This window comes from Trichosurus vulpecula, chromosome 9 (assembly GCF_011100635.1).
Source record: "Trichosurus vulpecula isolate mTriVul1 chromosome 9, mTriVul1.pri, whole genome shotgun sequence".
In the NCBI taxonomy this organism is placed as follows: Eukaryota; Metazoa; Chordata; class Mammalia; order Diprotodontia; family Phalangeridae; genus Trichosurus; species Trichosurus vulpecula.
The window spans coordinates 153,863,783-153,884,323 of record NC_050581.1 but is presented as its reverse complement, the minus strand read 5'-3'; the positions used below and the strand labels follow the sequence as shown (position 1 = coordinate 153,884,323).

General features: G+C 43.4%; 1 protein-coding gene across 1 annotated transcript; it reads right to left on the bottom strand.

Moving 5' to 3' along the window:
• Window positions 1–301: 301 nt before the first annotated feature.
• GHRL (ghrelin and obestatin prepropeptide) lies at window positions 302–7,837 on the bottom strand. Its single transcript, XM_036738846.1, has 5 exons — window positions 7,792–7,837; window positions 5,911–6,045; window positions 5,578–5,683; window positions 3,373–3,481; window positions 302–512 (listed from the first exon to the last, which is right to left on the bottom strand). The coding sequence occupies exons 2-5, from the start codon at window positions 6,012–6,014 to the stop codon at window positions 493–495; spliced, it is 339 nt and encodes a 112-aa protein (XP_036594741.1). The 5' UTR covers window positions 6,015–6,045; window positions 7,792–7,837; the 3' UTR covers window positions 302–492.
• Window positions 7,838–20,541: the final 12,704 nt, after the last annotated feature.

Genomic DNA, 20,541 nt, shown 5'->3' with positions numbered 1-20,541 from the left:
AAATTTATTGTCATCCATTGTGGTCTGTGACATCAAAAAGACTGTTTCAATTGTGGCTCATCTAGTGAATAATCTAGAAACTAACACTTCTCTGCACTTTGGAGAGTTCTAATATTTAAAAGAACCCCACCCAGAGGGGATCCTTTGTGAAGAGACTCCCCACCCTCTGAATAGTCAGCTCTTCATTTGTCAACTTTAAAGAATTTGGATTTTATCTGGTTTTCACTGAATGGGCACCCCTCTATCCCTGTGGAATGTCTTCCTGATGCTGTTGGCCAGTGCTCAAGTTCTTTCCCAAGAATGTTACAGAATACTTGTCTGGGGTGAAATGAGTTCCGCTTTTAAGGTCTCAGGCTACAATGGTAATTTTATTTCTCTCCCCAGCATAAGTTAATACATAGATAGGGGAAGTTGTCAGGAAAGCAAATCTGAATGCGAGACTTGGGATGATGCATGTTGGTTAGAAAAATGTGTGGGCTCATCTCCGGTGAGTCAGTTTTCTCCTGTATTTCCTGAAAAATAAAGAGAAAGTAGGTTAGGTAAATAAAAATTCCCATATGTTATTCTGCTTGCTGATGCCGTTTAAAACAAAAGGCACCAGCCTCCATCCTGTGCAATAGCTGGCATTCACAGAGTGTTGTAAGGTTGGGAAAGCACCTTGCACATTATCTCACTCCATCCCTAGCCTTGGAGAAAGCTACTACTTTTATTCCTACTTTACATATGGGGAAATGAAGGTTCGGAGAACTTAAGTGATTTGCCCAAGGTTACACTACTAGTAAGTGTTTGAGGTGGGACGTGAATCCAGGTCTTCCTCATGCTGAATCCCAGCATTCTTATGTACTTTGCCACCTGGCTGCCTAGACTGGAGAAGGCTAAGAGTGCTAGTGCTTGGAGTCAGCTGACCCATCAGCAAATACCCATTGGGTGAAGCACTAGCATTTTATTGAGGGCTTTAAGGTTGGAGAAGTGGTATATGAATGATTTTATCTTCACAATAACCCTTCCCACGGATGAGGAAACTGAGGGAGACAGAGATTAAGTTATTTGTTCAGGATTACAGTGTCTTCAATGAAATTCAAACTCAGATCTTTCTGAATCTGACTTGTCTTCTCTCCATTGCACCATCTGTCTGCCTAAGCAAGCACCTCAGTGTAATTTAGAAGTCTAGGGAATAGGGGCAGCTAGGTAGCGCAGTGAGTATCAGGTTGCTTAGCAAAGTAGTGAGCTCTTAATCACTGGACAGGTTGGGGTGGGGGAGGAGGTAGAATGGTTAGCCTTGGATGCAATGTCATAGAGGGGATTCTTGCTCTGAACTTAGTGACCTCCAGGGTCACCTTGGGTCTATGATTTTTATCATTCCTGAGCTCTAATGACCAACAAAAAGTCCCAAAATTGGGCTGGAAGAGGAAAAGCCGACTATGAGTTATCCAAATGGCTTTGGATTATCATAGCTTTATAAATGCTAACCATTATTTTGTTAGTGTTAATATAAATAAATTTAAGCTATTTTTAGAATAAGAACTGGACATGCCATTTCATTGGTAAAGGAACTCCAGGATGGGGAAACTCTTACCAATCACCCCTACAGTTTATAGTCAGAAAGCTGTCTAGAGCCTAGGAGGGAGGTAACATGACCTATGTCCCTTAGACTGCCAGTATGAGTGAGGGTTGGGATCTGTACCCTGGTCTTCCTGGCTCATAGGCTCTATCTACTCTTCCACCCTACCTCTTGAGCAGCTGGTCTCATCAACTCTTATTATTATCATTCTTAAATACCCCGTAAATGGACTCAATCTGACTTAAGATTAGGTTGGAATCTTTAGTAGCAATCATTGAGATGCTAGAATTAAATTGTCTCAGTTTCCTCATCTGTGAAAGGGGAATAATATCACATACTGTCCCTTCCCATCTCACTGGGCTGTTGTGAGGATGAAGCGATGCAATGGAAAGCAAAGTATAAAGGCATATCGGAAATTGTTACCGACACAGGTTGGGGCTGAAGCTGGAATGAGGCTACTGTTGGGAGGGAGTGCCCTCTGCTGGCAGTGGGGAGAGAGTCTAATCCCATCTTACCCTTCTCTGTTCTCTCTCAGCTCCTCAAACAGGTAGCCTCCAGGGGCCGGGGAAGGTATTTTTATCCCCAGGGAGTAACAAGGCAGGAGCTGGCCCAACTCAGAATTTTCCACTACTGGTCACATAGACATTTATGGGAAATTTTCTCTAAAAGTTCCCTATTAAATAATGGCATAGGCACCCTTTACTATGAGAAGCTTGAGGTATTTCAGGCCAGACCTGGCCAACGTGCTGAAATGATGATGCCAGAGGAACAGGGAACAGGGAAATGTGGACTTCTGAAGACATCACAGTGAGGACCACACCTGGCCCAAGCTGTTCTTAAAGTGAGAACCCCATCAGAGGAAGCTTAACAGCTAGCATTTATATAGCACTTTAAGGCTTACAAAAAGTTTTTCACACGTGTAATCTCATTTGACCCTTAAGGTAGGCTTGACTCCCTTGAATGAGAGATAGTCTTCTCTGCAATGGGAAACAGAGGCACAGGGTCAGATTCCTGTCTGGCATTGGAGCCCTTCCTTCCCAGCCTAATACTTTCTTCCTTGCATTCTACTCTAGCTACACTGAACGACTGATTCTGTACCCCAACACACCTTGGGCATCTTCCTATTCCCCTGCCTTTGCTTGCTGTTCCCTATTCTGAGTGCCCTCCCAGCCACAATCTGTCAAATTCCTAGGTCTTCTTAAAGCCCAACCAACTCATGTGCCATCTCCTTCTGATCAATGACGACTTTTCCCTGCAGACTTTGTATTTCTCTAATGCGTTTGTTAGATATTGTGTGTGTTGCGGTTGTCTGTGTAATGGGGGTCTGGCCTTTGAAGGCCCAATTCTCAAAGAATATCTGTGCATGCTCTTAAGTGGAGGGTTGATCCCCTCCATTCCACCATCGTGAATTTCCAGAAGGGGTCGGTCTCCTCATTGGTCATACCCTTTCTTCCCCCCTTCTCCTTATATATGTTTGTCTTATCCCTCCTACTGGTCTATAAGCTTCATGATGGAGAGGAAAAATGCCTTCTGTAACGCTTCTATCATGCCCTGAGGCTAGCATAGTGTTCTGTACTCAGTAGGAACTTAATAAATATTTGAATGTTTAAATGAATGACCAAGGGCTTCTGTTACCTTCCCAGATATCCTGACCTGAGGGACTTGAATGAGGGAATCTCTAAGATTCCAGCTCTAAATCTTGTGATCAAAAGACATCATAAGTATAAGATGTTTTACAAACCTGAAAGCCTAAATAAATGCTACTTGTTGTTATCATGATTGTTGTTATTATCCTATGTTTAAGAAATTACCTCGGTTCTCTTCCAAAAGGATTTCCTGTAGGATCTTTTCCAGGGCACGACCATACTGCTGGTACTGAGCCTCTGCCACTTTAATCCCAATGTCAAAGGGAGCGTTGAACTAAAGAAAGGAGGCAATTCCCCCCACCCCCCCAACTGGGATTAGAGACAAATGGGACTTTTCTTTAGTAGGATTTCAGCATAGAAATACTCTTCAAAGCCATGTTCTTTCCAAGATAACACTCATTGGAGAAGGGAATATAGATAGCCCAGGGACACAGGAGCTACTGACTAACACTGGTAGTGGATGCTGAAAAGTGTTGGCCTAGTCCTCGGTCAAAGTTTGTCTTTGAGCTCAAACACCTAAACTATTCTCCCTTCCTCTCTTTTTTCCCTAGGAACCTACCCTAAGGTTTATTCCCCAGACTTGCTTTCAGTGTCAAGAAGTTAGCTAATAATGATTTAGGTTGTCCGCTCTCCCCCTTCCTCAGCCCCCCACCCCCTACTCAGGGTCATTCAGATTGTCTCAGCAGACTCTGGAAGAGTCTTCAAAACTCAAAGGAATAAATCTCTAATGACAGAATTTCAGTCACTTCTGACTAAAGGTGGGAGATATATTTTTAAGCAGAAAATCCTACTTAGTGCTTTTAAAATAGTTTTATGGCCAATCTTGGGGGTATGTTTATGGTCTTTGACACCTTTCTTAACATTTCCTCTTCTTTCTTCTTCTCTCTTGGCTTATTTTTCTCCTTCCTCCTTTTTTCTCTTCCTCTTTTCTTTTATCCTGACCCAAACTGCTTCTGACAGTAAATAGGATTACTTAGTTTCTTAGGTATCCCTCTAGGCTAATGAGGATCCAGAGATCCAGGACACTGAACAGGGAATCTGGCTTTATTACTGATGACATTGGTCAAGTCATTGACTCTGACTCAGTTTTTTCATTTCTAAAATGGGAAAAAATAGTGCCCAATCTTTCCTCCTTACCAGCAATGTCAGGAGATGAATTAGAGTTTAAGGCACCAAGTATAGCCTTTTCTTTAAAAAGGAGGGGGGAAATCTGCCTATAGCTTTATCATAGAATTATAGGCTTGTTAGTCTTAGAGCTCTTCTGATCAAGACCTGAGTCAAATATGGTATTGTATTGGTCCTTCATTTTCGAAGAGGACTATGACATCAGGGAAATGATGACATGACTTGCAGTTGACTTTGATTTGAGTGAAGGAGAGTTGTGCAAGGTCACCAGCCTCACTTTCTCCAGAGCCATCTGGATCCAGTGCCCAGATATTCATCAAGACAATTGGTGATAGCCTAGGATGCATTGGGAGACTGGCCCTTTTAGGCTCGGGCCTTTTCATATACTCACTTAGAGTGAGGTAACGCCCATTCAATGAATAGGCCCCTTAAAGAAATGAGTCAAGGGATGGCCCCTTTAATTAGAAAAAAAAATCAGTCTGGGAGGGAAGACCCTCAGGGTTGCTGTTCCAAAGAGAAACAATTACCATTGACATTCACTTTAAGCCAAGAGGGCCCAAAATACAGCCATTAAGTGGAGCTTGGGCAGGGGCCTATTGTGAGGCTGGTGACCTTGCACAGCCCTCCTTCACTTAAATCAAAGTCAACTGGAAGTCATGTCATCAAATATGATACAGGGCAGGAGTGGAGGTGCTATACTGAAGAAAGAGAAGGAGCATGAGGCTAGGAACCTGGAGATGTAGGTTCTAGGCCTGGCTCTTCTGCTAAATCAAGGGGTGACTGACTATAGCTTGTAGTCTGGTAGCAGGGATCTACATAACTGAAAAAAATAACTGTACTAGAAATCTGACTGCTGGTACCATCTATAAATTAACCCTTTCTTACCTTGTGTGTTAACACATGTTCATGCATGTGGATTAAAGTTCATTTTTAAGTGTCAAGAGCTGGAAGGGACCTTTGAAATTATGTAGTCAATTTTACATATAGGGAAACAAAGTGGAAGAGCCAGGACTAGAAACCAGATCTCTTGATTCACAATTCAACTATACGATGCTATCCCTTTAACCGAGTCCTATTCCAATGCCTGGGCCCGCTAAGTAAACTGTAAGATTCCTGAGAGCAGGAACTGCATCATGTAATTCTATACGTCCCTTACAGTGCCTGGTTATTGAATGATAGATGAGACACCTAGTTTCTGCCTTCCCCTGTGCCCTCTCATCGCCATCAGACACTGGAAGCACCAACCTGGATTTCCAAACCCTTCTCTACTCCTTCTGGCTGGCTGAAAGTATCTTCCACATCACGGGGTTGAAGTTTGGCAGGTGGCTTTTTGGATTCCTTCCGCTGTTGGAAAGACACAGAATGTTTCCTTCAGGGAGTGAGCCCCTCTAAATTCTCTCCATTGTGTTTCTTTGTGGGTGGAGTGGGGCAAGGGATTTGGGAGAAATTTTGAGAAGAAAGGGCCCAGAGAGGTTACATGCACAGTCACACAGCTCTAACAGCAGAGCCAAGACTAGAATCCAGAACCAAGACAACAGCCCTTTGTGGGCAAAGAGAGGAGGATGGGTACTGGCCTGGGTCTTTGGGTGTTCAGGGCTTAGGAAGCTGGAGCCCGCCAAGGCCACATCAATCCAGAGCGCACTGAGGAAGAGTAGGCTGCAGAAGGCCACCTTGGATAGCATCTTCTCTGATGGGACAGGAAGCAGCCAGGGCCTGAATGGAGAAAGGCAGGAAGACAACATCTCCTTCCTCCACCCAGGCTGAGAGACTAGCTGTGTTCCCCTAGGTGACTCTGCTCAGTGGGCCGTGGGCCTGGCCGCAAGTACCCACTACTCCCCTTCCCTCCTGTCTGCTCCTTCCCCCCTCCCCCCTTCTGTGCTCTCAGGCTAGTTTCTGCCCAGCTTCTTTTAGCCCTACTGTATAACCCGTGTCTCTAGAGAAATTTTCAACAAATGATGGATTTAAAGCTAGAAGGGACCTCCAAGGTGATCGAGTCTGGCATTCTTCCTCCTCCTCACTTTTTTTCTCCCCCACCCTCATTTTGCAAATAAAGAAATTGATGCCCAGGAAAGTCAAGTAAATTGCCTAAATCAATCTGCCAAAGTATTCCTAGCAAGGCTGTTACACTGGCAACCTCAGAGGAAGAATTCGAATCCAGGTCTCAGGCCAGAGCCAGTGTTCCTTACACATGATATGACTGATATTAAACTAGAGGAGAAATTTATTTTTTGTTTTTTTTTCCCCCTGTCTTACACAGTAATTTCTCTATCTTACGATTTCATCATCCAAACTTTAATAATTAACAACAGAAATTATAGCTAACGTTTATATAGCACCTACTATGTGCCAGGTATCATGCTAAGTGCTTTAAAATTATCCCATCTGGTCCTCACAACAAAGCTGGGTGGTAGGTACTATTATTATCCCCATGTTACAGATGAGAAAACTGAGGCAAACAGGGTTAAGTGACTCGCCCAGGGTCACACGGCTAGTACATGTCTGAGGTCACATTTGAACTCGGGTCTTCCTGACTCCAGGCCCAATGCTCTGTACACTGTGGTGCCCCCTTAGCTGCCTCTTTTTACTCAGTATGTGTTGGGAGCCTTCTGTTTTCCCAGATCCGCTTGGGGAGTATGAGGATATTACTATTATTGTCGATAGTAATAATACTATATATACTAAATATACTATTTTTATTTCTAAAGCAATTTAAAGTTTACAGAACACTTTACATGTGTGAACTAATTGGAAGTAGGAATGGTTTCATTTTTTGGACTTGTATCCTCAGCACCCAGCCCAGCACCTAGACGATAATAGGGGCTTAATAAGTGCTTGTTGGTTAATTTGAAGAAAAAGAAGATGTGGGGCCCCTCAGAGAGCTTATGGCCTAGTCCTATGAGATAATCAGTATTGATGTAAATGGCCTCATAACCAGAGAAAGATCTTTTGAGCTGGAAAGGATTCAGAGATTTATAGAATGTCAAAGGAGGAGTGAGCAGAGCTATCACCCCCAGTTAGAACCTGTTTTAACTAAAGCAGGGCAACCCCTATGCCAAATCCCCTCCTTCCTGTGAGAGTTTTCTGACTAGGGGCAGGTCAGGGAGGGGAGTGAGACTCTGGGACTCTGGTGGCCCAGGACACGAAGCAGGAGTGTGTTGGGGGTGGGGGGTTGCTGAAGGGATATTGCTCTGTCCTGCCAAATATAACCTTGGGCAGTGGGGCAGTGCAATTCCTGGGCGGCCCTGTGATGAGTGGCAAGTGGGTCTGGGGTACCCTGGACCACTTTCCACCCAGGAAGAAGGATCACTTGGCATATTCTTCCCAGAGAGGGGTTACTCTGGGACCTCTAGACACAGAGATTGGGCTGGTCCAGGGAAGGGGATGGGGTAACAGCTATATGGCTTAGAAATGCTCTCTGGTATCATGATCTATGTCTCCCTCCTCCAACCGAAAAACCACCTGGATTTGCCCTGGGTGCCAGGATTCCTAGTGATGGCTTTGCATCTTGTCCACCCACCAATCTCTATTTTATAGATCAGGAAATTCCCAGGGCAATTGCCCAAGGTCCGTGCAGTGAATTAAGCCTGCAAAGAAATAAGCACATAGGTTAACTGATCAACGAGTCTTTTTAAAATGGTATTCTTACCTGCAGGATCTCACAGAGGACTTGACCACCACCTATTCTGGGCTCTTATATAGTGAGTAGAGTTTGTTCTATGCCAACACCCCACCTCACCCTTCCAAATAGGCTGTTTGCACAGAGATGTTTCATGCACCCTGGAAACTTAATATGCTCACATCACCTTGATGGAAATCAAAACAAGGGAGGTCAGAAGGTTTGGAGGAATTACAGGGTTGGTTTGGGGTGGGAAGCCTGTTCCAGTTGTTGCCAGAAAGCCAAAGGAGGGGGACAGACATACCATTCATCCCTGGGAACCAGGACATTTGGGCCTACTCTTACATACTTGCTGTATGGACTTGGGGTCAGTCCCTATGCTTCTCTGGGTCTTAGTTTCTCCAATCATCCATCAATCGATTAGTCAAAGCATTTATTAAGCACCTACTGTGTGCCAGGTACAGTGCTAAGAAAGGCAAAAACAGTCTACTTTCAAGGAGCTCACCTTATAAAGCAGGAGACAACATGTGACTATGTACAGACAAAATATAGATGAGGTAAATGGAAAGAAATCTCAAAGGGAAGGCACTAGCATTGAGGAGACCCAGGAAGGGTCTTCTGTAGAAGGTGGGATTTGAGCTGTCTTGAACGAAGCTAAGGGGAGTGAGGAGGCAGAGCTAAGGAGGAAGAGCATTCCAAACATGGAGGACAGCCAGGGAAAAGACGCAGAGATGGAGTCGGGAGATGGCATGTCGGCTATGGGAAGCAAAGAGGCCAGTAGGACTGGATGGAAGCTGATAGAATAGTCTTGGGGGCTGGGAGCAGGATGAGTGGAGGAGACCAAAGTGTGAGAAGACTGGAAAGGTGGGAAGACGCCAAGTTGGAAGGAATTTAGAAGCCAAAAAGAGCTTTTGACATTGTCGAGCATCTCCTCCTCTTGGCTACCATCTCCTCTCTTGGCTTCCATGACTCCATTGTCTTCTGGTTTTCTTCCTACCTGTCTGATCACTCCTCAGACTTGTTTGCTGTTTCCGTATTCATCTCTTGTCTTCTAACTGAGAGCGTCCTCCAGGGCTCTCTCCTCCTCCTTCTCTTCTTTCTCTCCACCCTCTCTCTCTTGGTGGTCTTATCAGCTCTTATGGGTTCAATAATCTCTTCTATGAAAAATGATATATAGATCTCTGTATATCTAGTCCTACTATCTTTCTTGGACTCTCATATTGGATCTACAGCTGACCGATGGACATTTCCATGGGGATGTCCCATAAGCATCTAAAACTCAGCATGTCCAAAACAGAACTATTATCTTTTCCCCTAAACCCACCCCTTCTCCTAATTTTTTTATTTTTTTTTCCCGGTAACCACATTCCCTTCTTTCTATGCCAGTATCCCTCCCCAAATTAAACAGATTTATAACCTCAGAGTGATTCTTCCCTTTCCTCATTCCTCTATATACAACCAGTCACCAAGTCTTGTAAACTTTACCTTGTGATAATCCCAAAAGAACTCCTCCAGTCTTTTTGGGCCTATTCTCTCCTGGGGCAGACTATCTTTGCTCCAGATATGCCCCCTCCCCAGTACCCCTGTCCTGCCCTTTCCTGGAATCTTCCATGCTTGCAGAGTGGATGGCCTCAGTGGCTCTGTGTCTGTGACATCAGAGATGGAAAACCAATCAGAATCAGAGAATCACAGACCACTGAGTGAGGCCCCATCAAACTCTATGAAACCTTCGGTCTTCCCACATGGACACTTCAGTCTCGGCTCTTTCTTTCCATCTTTGGAAGAGGTGGAAGAAAGGCTTATTGGAGACACCAGGACCAACTAGAACACGCCCTCTAGGGGACTTGAATGTAAGACATGCCCAGGCAGGCACAAGTATTTCACTACTTCAGATTGGTGATCTTGCCTATGTGCTCAATCGCTTCCTCTTTGCCCACCTCATCATATACTCTTCTTAATCACTCTGGATCATCTGAATCAAGCAATTGGTCTATATAGAATTGACCTTCAGAGACCTGGTATAGGAGTGATCTCATTTCCCTAGACTAGACTAAGAAAGTGGCAGGTGTGAGACTACAGCATGCATCTTCTGGGTATCTTTTTTTTTGGGGGGGGGTATAAATGTGTATGTCTATGGATTATTTCTATAATAAGTCCTGGAGTTAGAGCAGCTTAAACTGACTATGACCCTTGAGATCCGGAACCTGACATGCTTCCTTGGGGCTATTAAGCTGCCCTGCTGTGGAATTCACAAAGAACTTAGGCACTGCCCCTTACCCCACTTTTGACCAGGAGTAGGAGCTGTGACTAGCTTGGTGGATTCTCCCAGGACCATCATGGACTCCCATCTTGCTCCTAAATGGCCTAAAGATCACAACAGAGGTGCAATGACTCAGCTCAAATTTAAACTTCCAGAGGCACTGTAGTGTAGTGGAAAGAGCTGGATGAGGTGTCAAGAAAGAGGTGGGTTCAAATCCTGCCTCCGACACTATGACCATAAAGCATAGACAAGTCACCACCTCTCTGAGTTTTAGTTTACTTATCTGTAAAAAGAGAATACTAGCACCTAACATACAGGGTCATTGTGATAATCAAGCGAGGTTATATGGAAGTGCTTTGTCGACCTTAAGAGTGCATACCAATATCAGGTATTTTTATTATTCCTACTCTTGGTGACTGAGATCTAGGAATATCCTTTACCTGAACCTTTATTTCCCTTTCTTTTCACCCTCTTGCTCCTGGGTATCTTCCTTTAGGCCTTGAGACATCCCTTGTATGAAGTCAAGATGCCTCAAATATAAGCCGGTTGCTTTCAGCATTCATTGTCCCATGGCTTCCTTGTGAAAAAAAAAAACAACCAAAAAAGTCCCTATGTCCTCAAATGAATATAGCAGACTGGGATCTATCTTTATGAATAATAGCATTTGCTGATATGTCCCCTTGTCTCCACTCACACAAACAGCACCTTCACTCAGGCCCTCTTTACCTCTCATCAGGATGACTCTGATAGCCTGTCACAGTGAATATCCTACCTTGTCTCCTGTCTTTAAGTCTATCCCCTTTCCAATTTGTCCTCTAACACAACTGCCAATCCATTCATCCTTCAATCCACAAATATCACTTAGTGCCAGGTACTGCGTCGTGCCTAGAATGTGCTCCCCCACCATCAGAGTCTTTCAGAATCCTATTCCTACGAGCAGAAACTCCAAACTATCCTTGAGGATCCAGTAATTAAACAGTCCTGGATCCTGAGCATTATCACAAATAAAACTGTTGCCCCTAATTGCCCAGACCTAATACTAATCTATAAACATTTAAGAGTAGTACTTCTAATAGATGTTGACATACTGAATACCCCAAGTATCCAAACAATCTGGAATTAAAAGCTTAAGAAACATAGACACCAAGAAGAGGAAATCAAAATCAGGAACAGGATGGGAGTGCGTGTCATTCCTGTTGACCCATCTGCCATGGGCAGGGGCAGGGTTGTCTCAAGACATTGAACCTCCTCAAGACAACCTTCCATCCAGTACTTTTATTCAATGACAGAAAGCATTCATGTTATACAACTGCATAGTAAAATGTTAAATGTGAAAACAAATGTCAGGATAGTGACCTGTCCCAGGACTGTTTCTATCTGAACTTCATGCTAAAATAACAAGACAGAATAATAAAAGCTGACGTTTACCCAGTACTCTATAAACTTTACATCTGTAATGTCATTTGATCTTTTTTAGCAGCACTGAGAGCTAGGCGCCATTACCATTCCTATTTTTCAGGCCTAGGCACATACAACTGATAGGCCTTCAGTGTTCTCGGCTGGAGAATGGGGACAATACTGTACCACCTCCCTTGTATGGTGGTTGCTTATTAGGATCCAGTGAGATAATGCCTGTGAAAATACCGGGACATGTGAAGTGATATTCACCCTTATCATTGCCCGTTCAGATTAGTTTATCAGATCCCCCAGTTCTGCAACCAAGCTCCGAGGAAATGGGACACAAGGTAGGGGTACTTGGAAGGATGTGAAAGACGTGGATCACGGATCACCACTGGGCATACTGAAGGGCCCCGCAAGAGCTGGCAAAGATGGGGACTCAGAAACCGGGACCCAGGATGAGGGATGGGGAGTTCGCTGAAAGAGATAAAGGTTGGGGAAAGAGGGCTGGAGGAAGTGGTAAGACAAACTTTGCCCACATATCAATCTGCCCAGGCCAGAAGCAAGTGTCCTGTGGGAAAGAGGCATTCTAAGGCCTCCGCTCTGTCTGTGGTAACTGTCCCCCAGCTGGGGAATGAATCCACCCTCTCTAATCAGAGCACAAATCTCCCTACTGCCAACCTCCGCCCACCAGCCGATTTTAGATAAACACCAGCCACTTTATCTTCATGGTGAGGAAATGCTTATGCAAGAATCTGCCCTAGTCACAGGTCCCATCAAGTCTGTGATGTAGTGATTAGGCAGCCAGAGAGGAAATACCAGTAAAGGGCTTACCTTCCCAGGCCACAAGCAGGAAAAGATTGAGAAGCTGCCTGGCTCTTACTATGATTTTCTTTCAAGGAGACTAAAAAATACCCAACTTTTTCCCCGCTTGACGTAATTTCTGAAGCCGAGCTAGATGTGAGTTGAGAAATACTTGCCAAAGCAAATCTTACTGATTCAGCCCATTCGAGAGGAAGACCGGTGAGGCTGATTGGAAAGTCTGAATTATTGCATACTCTTTCAAGAATTGAAGCTTCATTACTTATGTATTTTTGTTGCTATTCTGAACTGGACAAACACTGAATAAAATATACCTTTTCATATACGAGGTAGAACAAAGAAAGAGAATCTGTGAATCTTTCTTAAATTGAATTTGCTTTTACTTTAAAGTCTATATAATAACTTCAGCATAAAAACTTTCAAAGCCCTCTTGCTTGTGTTTTCTTCTTGTTTTCTTTCTGTCATTTAAAATAATGCTTTAATGACTCTCTTTTATTTTTGCTAACCTAACACCAACCTCTCCCTCCGACCTACCCATCCTCTGCCCTTGAACAAAAGGAAAACAAAACCCTGTAACAAGTGTGCACAGCCAAGCAAAACAAACTCCCACACTGCCAAGTCCAAAAATGTGTACCTCATTCTGCACAGTGAGTCTATCAATCACTTTCTCTGTCAGCATGATTGACATGCTTCTTCCTCAGTCCTCTGCGCTTGTGATTGGTCACTGAATTGATCACAGTTCTTAAGTTTTTCAGGGCTGTTTTTTTGTTTTTTTTTACAGTGTTGTTATGGTGTGCATTTTTGGAGTTTTGTTCAACTCAAATGGCATTAGTTCAAATAAGTCTTCCCAGATTTCACTGAAACCAGCCCTTTTGTCATTTTTTTATATAATTCCATTACATTTATATGCCACAACTTGTTTAGCTGCCTCCCCAGTTGATAGGCACCCCTTTATTTTCTGAGTCTTTGCTCTAATAAAAAGAACTTCATTTCTGTTGACCAGAAGGTGGTCAACAACTAGCTTGCAAGTCAGTCAAGGGCATAGCTCTTATATTCCACTTTTTGTGTGTGTCACCCTTAGAGCCTGGCACAGGGCCCTATACAGAGTTAATGTTCAATAAATCTTTGGTGACTTATGAGACACTTATAAATCCTTGTTGACTTAACTTCTTAATTCTTGCCTAATTGAAGTCCTTAGGAACTTTATTAAATAGGTGAGAATGATTTATAGTACCAGAGTTAGCTAGGCACCAGCCCCTGAAACAATGGATCTGGGTGCAAATTTTTTTTGAGGGGTGAAGAATGCAAATCTCTTATAAAACCTCTTTGGATCAGTACCAGTTGAGGGGGTTGGTCTGAGTATGTGGAATTGATTCTCTAACATGGCGATTTCTTCCTACTAGAAAGGACAAGGTCTGAGAGTTTGCATCTATCCTGGCTCAGATACTACTTCATCGTCTTTACCTTGTACAGGTTTTTTTTTTTCTGTGGGGGCTGTATGGTTGTATAGGATGGTCTCTCTTCAGATCTGAGTGTCCTCTAGCACTGCTGTTGTCTCTCTTTTTAATCCCAAGAGACAGCTCAGATGTGTAGGATCCATCAGCCCTAAAGGGTTAACTTGGTGCTGTTCACTGCTACTTCAACTTGGAAGCTGTGAGTGTGACTTAATAATGGAACAAGGCCACATTAGTGGAGAAATGAAGACCGAGGACAAGACTTTACCACTTGACAGGAAACGGTCAAGAGAGGAAGGATGTGCCCACAATAGTAATTAAATCGTAAATGAATCAATGAAGTCCGTAGTCATAAAAAGAGATCACTTCAATAATTCACACAGGAAAAACAAAGTAGGTCATTCCAACTATGACAGGGAAGAGGACAGGCAACCTACTGTTCATTTTTATCTTGATAGACATTCTCTATGGACAATGAGCTGGCTCAGAATAGAATCTGAAGAACAGATCATATTGAATCACATTTAGAAAACTATGATTTCATTTAAAAAATCCTTGACTGATCCCTGTTACTGAAGCTCCTCTTTTAAAAACCAGTGTTCTCTCAATAGGGTTGTGAATTATGGAATACCAGGATCTCTCAAAAAAATCAAAATTGTCTGGGGCAAGAAACTGATGACCTTAGGGACACAAGCAATCTTTTCATCACTGCTGCCCATCAAAGGCAAGGGATTCAGAAGAGAAAAGATGGTCATTCTGCCAACAAACATGGATTCAGCACCTACAATGTGCCAGGCATAGTTCTAAGTAAGCATGGAGGGCAGGGATGTAAAGAAAGGCAAAGACATGGTTCCTGCTTTTGAGGAGCTCACATTCTAATGGAAGAGAGAACATGCAAACAACCATGTAAATATCAGATATATACAATATAAATGGAAGGTAATGTCAGAGGGAAGGCACTAGAAGCTGAGTGGGAAATGACCAAGAAGGCTTCATATAGAAGGTGGAAATTGGAGCTGAATCTTGAAGAAAGCCAGGGAAGCTAGGATTTGGAAGTGAGGAAGTATGAGGGATAGTCAGTAAAAATTCATGGAGTCAGGAGATGAGTGCTGTTTTCAAAGAACAGCAAGTTTACCTCCTGTAATTCTATCCATCCCATGTTCTCATGCATCTTTTTTATGGGAATTAGTAACTTCTTCCTACTTTTTCCTGATTTCTTCACCCCCCTTGCTTTCTTCTCTTAAAACCAACAAAACAGAACAAACTCGTGCCCAGACCCACTGTTCGTACTATTTGTCTCCTTCTGTGATCCTTGAAGATAATAGGATTTTTACAGGACACATTTCGTCTCCTAGTTAGCTTCTTCCAGTGGTTTAGATGCATTTACTTCAAATGAGATATTTTCAAAGCGCTTAGTACAATGCCTGGCAATGTAGTAGGTGCTAAATAAATGCTTATTTCCTTCCCTTTCCCCCTTTCCCTTTCTAGGTTTCTCTTGCCTCCAGCATTTGCATTTCAAAATTTCTGCTCAGTTTTTGCCTTTTCACTAGGAATACTTGAAGTCTTCTATTCTATAAAAGCCCATTTCCTCTCCATAGGGTTATATTCAGTTTTTTTTTTAAGGTAAATTACTCTTGGTTGTAAGCCTTTATCTTTTGCCCTTTGGAATGTTGTATTCCAGTTTTTTCTTTTAAGTAGTTGCTAGTAAGTCTTTTGTGATCCTGACCTAGTCCGTTGGTACTTAAATTTTTTTTCTGACTGCTTGCAGTACTTTTTTTGACTTGTGTAACATGTGTGTGTTGTGCTTAGCATAAGCCCATTCAATGTTATAAGTGTGTGGGCTGGCCATCCATGCACCTCATACCTCTCTTATGAGTGTGTGATCACCTACTCACTTTCTAGGATGGTTCAGTATCTCCCACCTGCCCTTACACTAGCTGGTCTAAGTTTATGGAGAAGGACCACTACCATAAGGTTACAATAAAACTCTCTTGAGGTCTTGGGGATAATCCTATTATGGAGGAATATACTTCCCCTGCTCACTGTTTTAGCTCTTGGGCTTCCACTACTGTGCTTCCATTTACACAAAACAGGCCACTCACAATGATGACACGTTTAGATTTTTTTTTTGTGTGTGAGGCAATAGGGGTTAAGTGACTTACCCAGCGTCAAGTGTCCGAGGCTAGATTTGAATTCTTCTGACTCCAGGGCTGGTGCTCTATCCACTGCACCACCTAGCTGCCCCTAGCACATTTAGTTCTTAAATGAAAGCATTTGCTTAGCAATAAGGCAAAAGAAGTAACAATAAGATCACATGTATTTGTATATGAAAATAAACGCAGAAATAATAAATACATCACAGTTGACATGATTTAGGTCACGTTCTCCCACTGTTGCACTAAGAATCTGTTGGGGAAAGTAGACACACTCAAAGCCTGCTAAGGAGTTACATGACGAAGACCCATGTGTTCAAGGTAACTCATAAATCTGAAACTATAAACAACTTTTTCCTTCTTCCTAGGAACAGTTCAAAACAGCCTCTTAGTAAATGTAGGTTCTATGTTGACGCTTCCACTGATAAGCTGAGTTGATTCATATCGTATTTGACAAACACAGAACTAGTCTATCCACGGAGTGAATTCTCTATTTTTCTGTTTCTAAGCTATTTCTTTGCTCAGCTGGACTTACTCCTCTTAGCAACATGTGGCAATGTTATGCTTCTGTTAAAGCCCTGACAGAGGCTCCAGAGGGATGCTGGAAGTCATGCTGGTCTTAGGTCTCCTGCATAGCACACCCTAGTTGCCCCCTCAACCCCCATCCAGGTACTGAGTTGGTCTTGTCTCCTCTCTCCTACTGTGGATTCCATTGCTCCCGGGAGTGCCAGACTGTATCTCCCTGCACAGTGACCTATGGGATGTGGTTTTCTGCTCCCGGCTTCTGTCTAACCAAGACCAAGTTTGGGATCTAGCTTCTGGCACTAGATTATTAGGATTGGTGCTGACTTGTGATGTCATTATTTGGAGTGCTGGCTAGCTTCAGGTCCATTTGTTAGAGTTCTCATTGGCTCTCTTCCCTTCCACCAGTTTTGTGGCATGGGTACCAAAGTCTGTGTTAGTTTCCTGGGAACCTTCATTTTGGCACCATTGGCATCATTTCCTTGCCTCTAGTGTTTTATTTATTCATTTATTTTTGCATTTACTTAAGCTGGCATTCCTGGTTTGACACCGTGAGCAGACTCCATCATCTTCTGGCTGTCTTTTTGTGCAGTTAGGGACCGGATGGAGGGACTTATTTCTGTTTCTTTGTGCTTTCCTTTATCATTAGTCTTTCTGGGTTTGTTTTCAGATGTTTTTTAGGTTTTGGAGAACTGGGTTTCTCTACAACTTTTAATGTCACTGTATTAACCAGCAGCATGACTAATAGTTTTTGGATTTGTCTTAATGATAATTTCATCCCTCAGTAAGTAGAGGAACCAACAAAGGGCAATACTCTTCTGGATCTGATTCTCATCATTGAGGCATTGTTGATATTTGCTGGAATGGAAATGCTGGGACCTTTGCAGGGAAGTAGTCTCTCTGCTTGAGAGTTTGTGATTAAAGATTCGGGAAGAGTCTGACATAGACCCTTTATTTTTGGAGAGAAGATTTCAAAGGGTTCAGAGAAAAGATAGGTGGGATCCTATGGCTTAAAAATCCTACAGGGGAGATCAGCCCAGGAAAGGTATAAAGCACTCATGAATTTGATGCTGAAGACAGGAAGAAAAAACATTAGGAAGAGAAAGAGAGTTGACTAAAGAAACCAGTATAGATGCACAGGGCACTCTCCCTGATGAACTGCAGATTTTAACCAATCTATCAAACAAGCAAGCAATCTTTTCTGTCCACTGATACAGACATTGTGCTAGCTTCTCCAGCAGCTAGAGAGATAGAGACAAAAATGAAATAGTCCCTTCTTTCAAGGAGTTGATATTTTACTGGCAAAGAGGGAAGGGGAAGGAAAACAATCCTTTATTAAGTGCCTACAATGTGCCGGGTACTGCCTTAAGCATTTTATACATATTATCTCATTTGATACTCACAACGACCTCAGGAAGTGGGTGCTATTATGATCTCCTTTAACAAATGAGGAAGTTGAGAGACAGAAGTTAAGTGACTTGCCAGAGTCCTCCAGCTAGTAAGTGTCTGAGGCTGGATTTGAACGCCTATCTTCCTGTTTCTAGGCCTGTGCGCTGTGCATTATGGCACCCTCTAGCTGCTTTAAACTTTTTTTTTTTTTGAGATTGGGTCTCCTTATCTGGTCCAGGCTGGAGGTGTAGCAGCTGCTGCTAAGCCCAGTCAGTCCCCCTGTTGATTGCCAAGGAAGCTTTGACCTGCTGTTTCCAGCCTGGGCCAGTTTGACCCTCCTTAGGCAGGCTGGGGCCTTCCTGCTGTGAAGGGTTTGCCATATTGATGCCAGACTTAGCAGGGGCATCTTTAGCTCACTGTAGCCCAGAGCTGCTGAGCTCAAACAATCCACCATCCCCACACCCTGTGGGAGCAGGAATCACAGGTGTGTGCCACCAGGCTGAGAAACTCAGCTTTTTAAGACCTATCTCCAGGAGAGAGAAATGAGGGCAGGCAAAAGAGGGATACAAAAGTCTGGTACAGCTTTAGATTTAGAGTGAGGTGACCAGACTGACATTTGTTGCCTGTGTGGCCTCGGGCAGATGGCTTGATCTGTGTGCCTCAGTTTCCTCATCTGTAAGGTAGAGGAATTGGACTAGAACGGTCCCCAAGCTCAAGCTCTAGCTCCTACTGACATCCTTAGAGCTGTGTTACTCAGAATTCTTTTCTTCTATCTTTCCTTGTCCTATTCCCTTGACTCCTGAGATCAGAGCTTCTGTGGATTCCCACCCTTAAATTGTGAGATGGCCAAGGCCCTCCAAGACTGGTCATGAGACAGGTTTGATCAGCTCCGGTGATGAAGCTGTTGGGGCCTTACATTTCCATCGATTCCTCCTAGTTAGTGGCCTAGCCTCCAGGGAATCTGCCCAGACCGCTGCTCTGTGGGAACAGCCTGACGCTCCATGCTTTGTAACAGTAAGTACCATGTTGCAGATGGATTGTCCACAAAGAAGTTTAGAGAATCTGTGGTGCAAATTCCTCCCCCTTTCTCCCAATCACCCATTTAGTTCATTTATCCTCAGATTGTAGTTAAGAAGATAACTGTGGGAATTGAGTGAACCACACTGACTCCATCTTCTGACTCAATTCTGAAATTAGCTCAGTTCCCTTTCTGTTCAATTTGGGTCTAGTCCAATTTCTATCTTGTGAGAAAATTTTATTCAATTATGGAAATTGTGAGAAAACTTTATTGCATTGTTTGAACCTAGCCCTGTGTGGCTGGGAAGCTGGACCACCCCTACCTGTTGCTTAGAGTGTCTTAACTAAGGACCTGGGTTATGCTGACAAGAAACCCAGTCAGATCCAAAGATTGATGGCAGAGTTTTCTCACAATTATACATCTCAGGCAACCTGTATGTTTTATGTAAAAATTGGTCCTCTACTGGTCAATCAGTTACTGTTTCCTTATTCCTTTGATTGAATATAGACTCTTGAGGAAGTGGGATGCCTCTTTTTCGGATTTCAGGGAATTGCCTATTTACTCCTCCCCCCCCCCACCCCCCCAGCTCAGAAAGCCCCTAATCTTTCCTCTAATTAGAAATCAGATAACCTGATTTTGTATCCTGGTTTATATTCTGTTGTTTTCTTTCAGTTCTGGCTTCTGCTGTATTTGGGGTCCAGTGCTGAGCTGGGGAGGCCTGGTCCTGATTTGTTACGCAGTTGCCATGCATTGCTTAATCAATCAATGTACCTGGGAGCGTGACCCTTTGTTTCCTGTTATTTCAGATTTCATCTGTCACATAACTTATGGGAAATGGAATGGGTTGGGAATACTTTCAAATTGGTTCAATTCACTTTATACTAGACTGGAATGTATAAAATACTTCAAAAGATCCACCGTTTCATTGGCATGGGGTTGCTGCCTCCACTGATGGGGACCAGAGCCTCCCCAAGCAGAGATGAGCCTCCCCTCCCCCTAGGTAAGAAGCCTGGTTTCTCTATGGTTGCTAGTCTTGTGAGGCCTGTAATGGGGACTTTCTCAGCCAGGCGGGCCTTGCCAGATGTTGTGTTGTGATGCATGATTTTGGAGAAACCAGGATGATTTTGGGAGCATTGGACATCAGAAGACTCAAGTGGAGAAGACCTGGACCCGGCTAGTTCTACTGTTGTCTGTCTCAGAACCCCCCAAGAATAATCACCAAGATTCCAATGGAAAGTTCCAAGGGACAATGAGAACGTGCCAGGCCCTATCTGGACCTTCACAACACCTCATGCCCATCAGTGGAAAGTGATGCTTTGGCCATGTGGCTGGCAGAGGTGCTAACTTAGAGCTGGTAGGTGCAGATGTAGACAGATGATGTCAGCTCCCTCCAACTCTTGTGAAAAACTCTGCTTTTATTATAACCACTTAGGAAGCATCTATGTTGTAGGAGAAAGAGACCTGCTTCAGAGTCAGAAGTACTGGGTTCTAATCAATCTCCTTCACTTATTAGCCGTGTGACCATGGGCAAGTCACTAAACCTGTTTCTTTATCCGTAAAATGGAGATATTTGCAAA

Bases quoted from the DNA above. Each gene is read 5' to 3' on its own strand.
- GHRL (XM_036738846.1), bottom strand. From the start codon at position 6,014: ATGCTATCCAAGGTGGCCTTCTGCAGCCTACTCTTCCTCAGTGCGCTC. The intron at 3,482-5,577 runs GTTGGTGCTTCC...TCCTTTCTTTAG, and splicing joins AGAAGGGTTTGGAAATCCAG to TTCAACGCTCCCTTTGACAT. The intron at 513-3,372 runs GTAATTTCTTAA...TTTATTTTTCAG, and splicing joins CCTTTTGGAAGAGAACCGAG to GAAATACAGGAGAAAACTGA.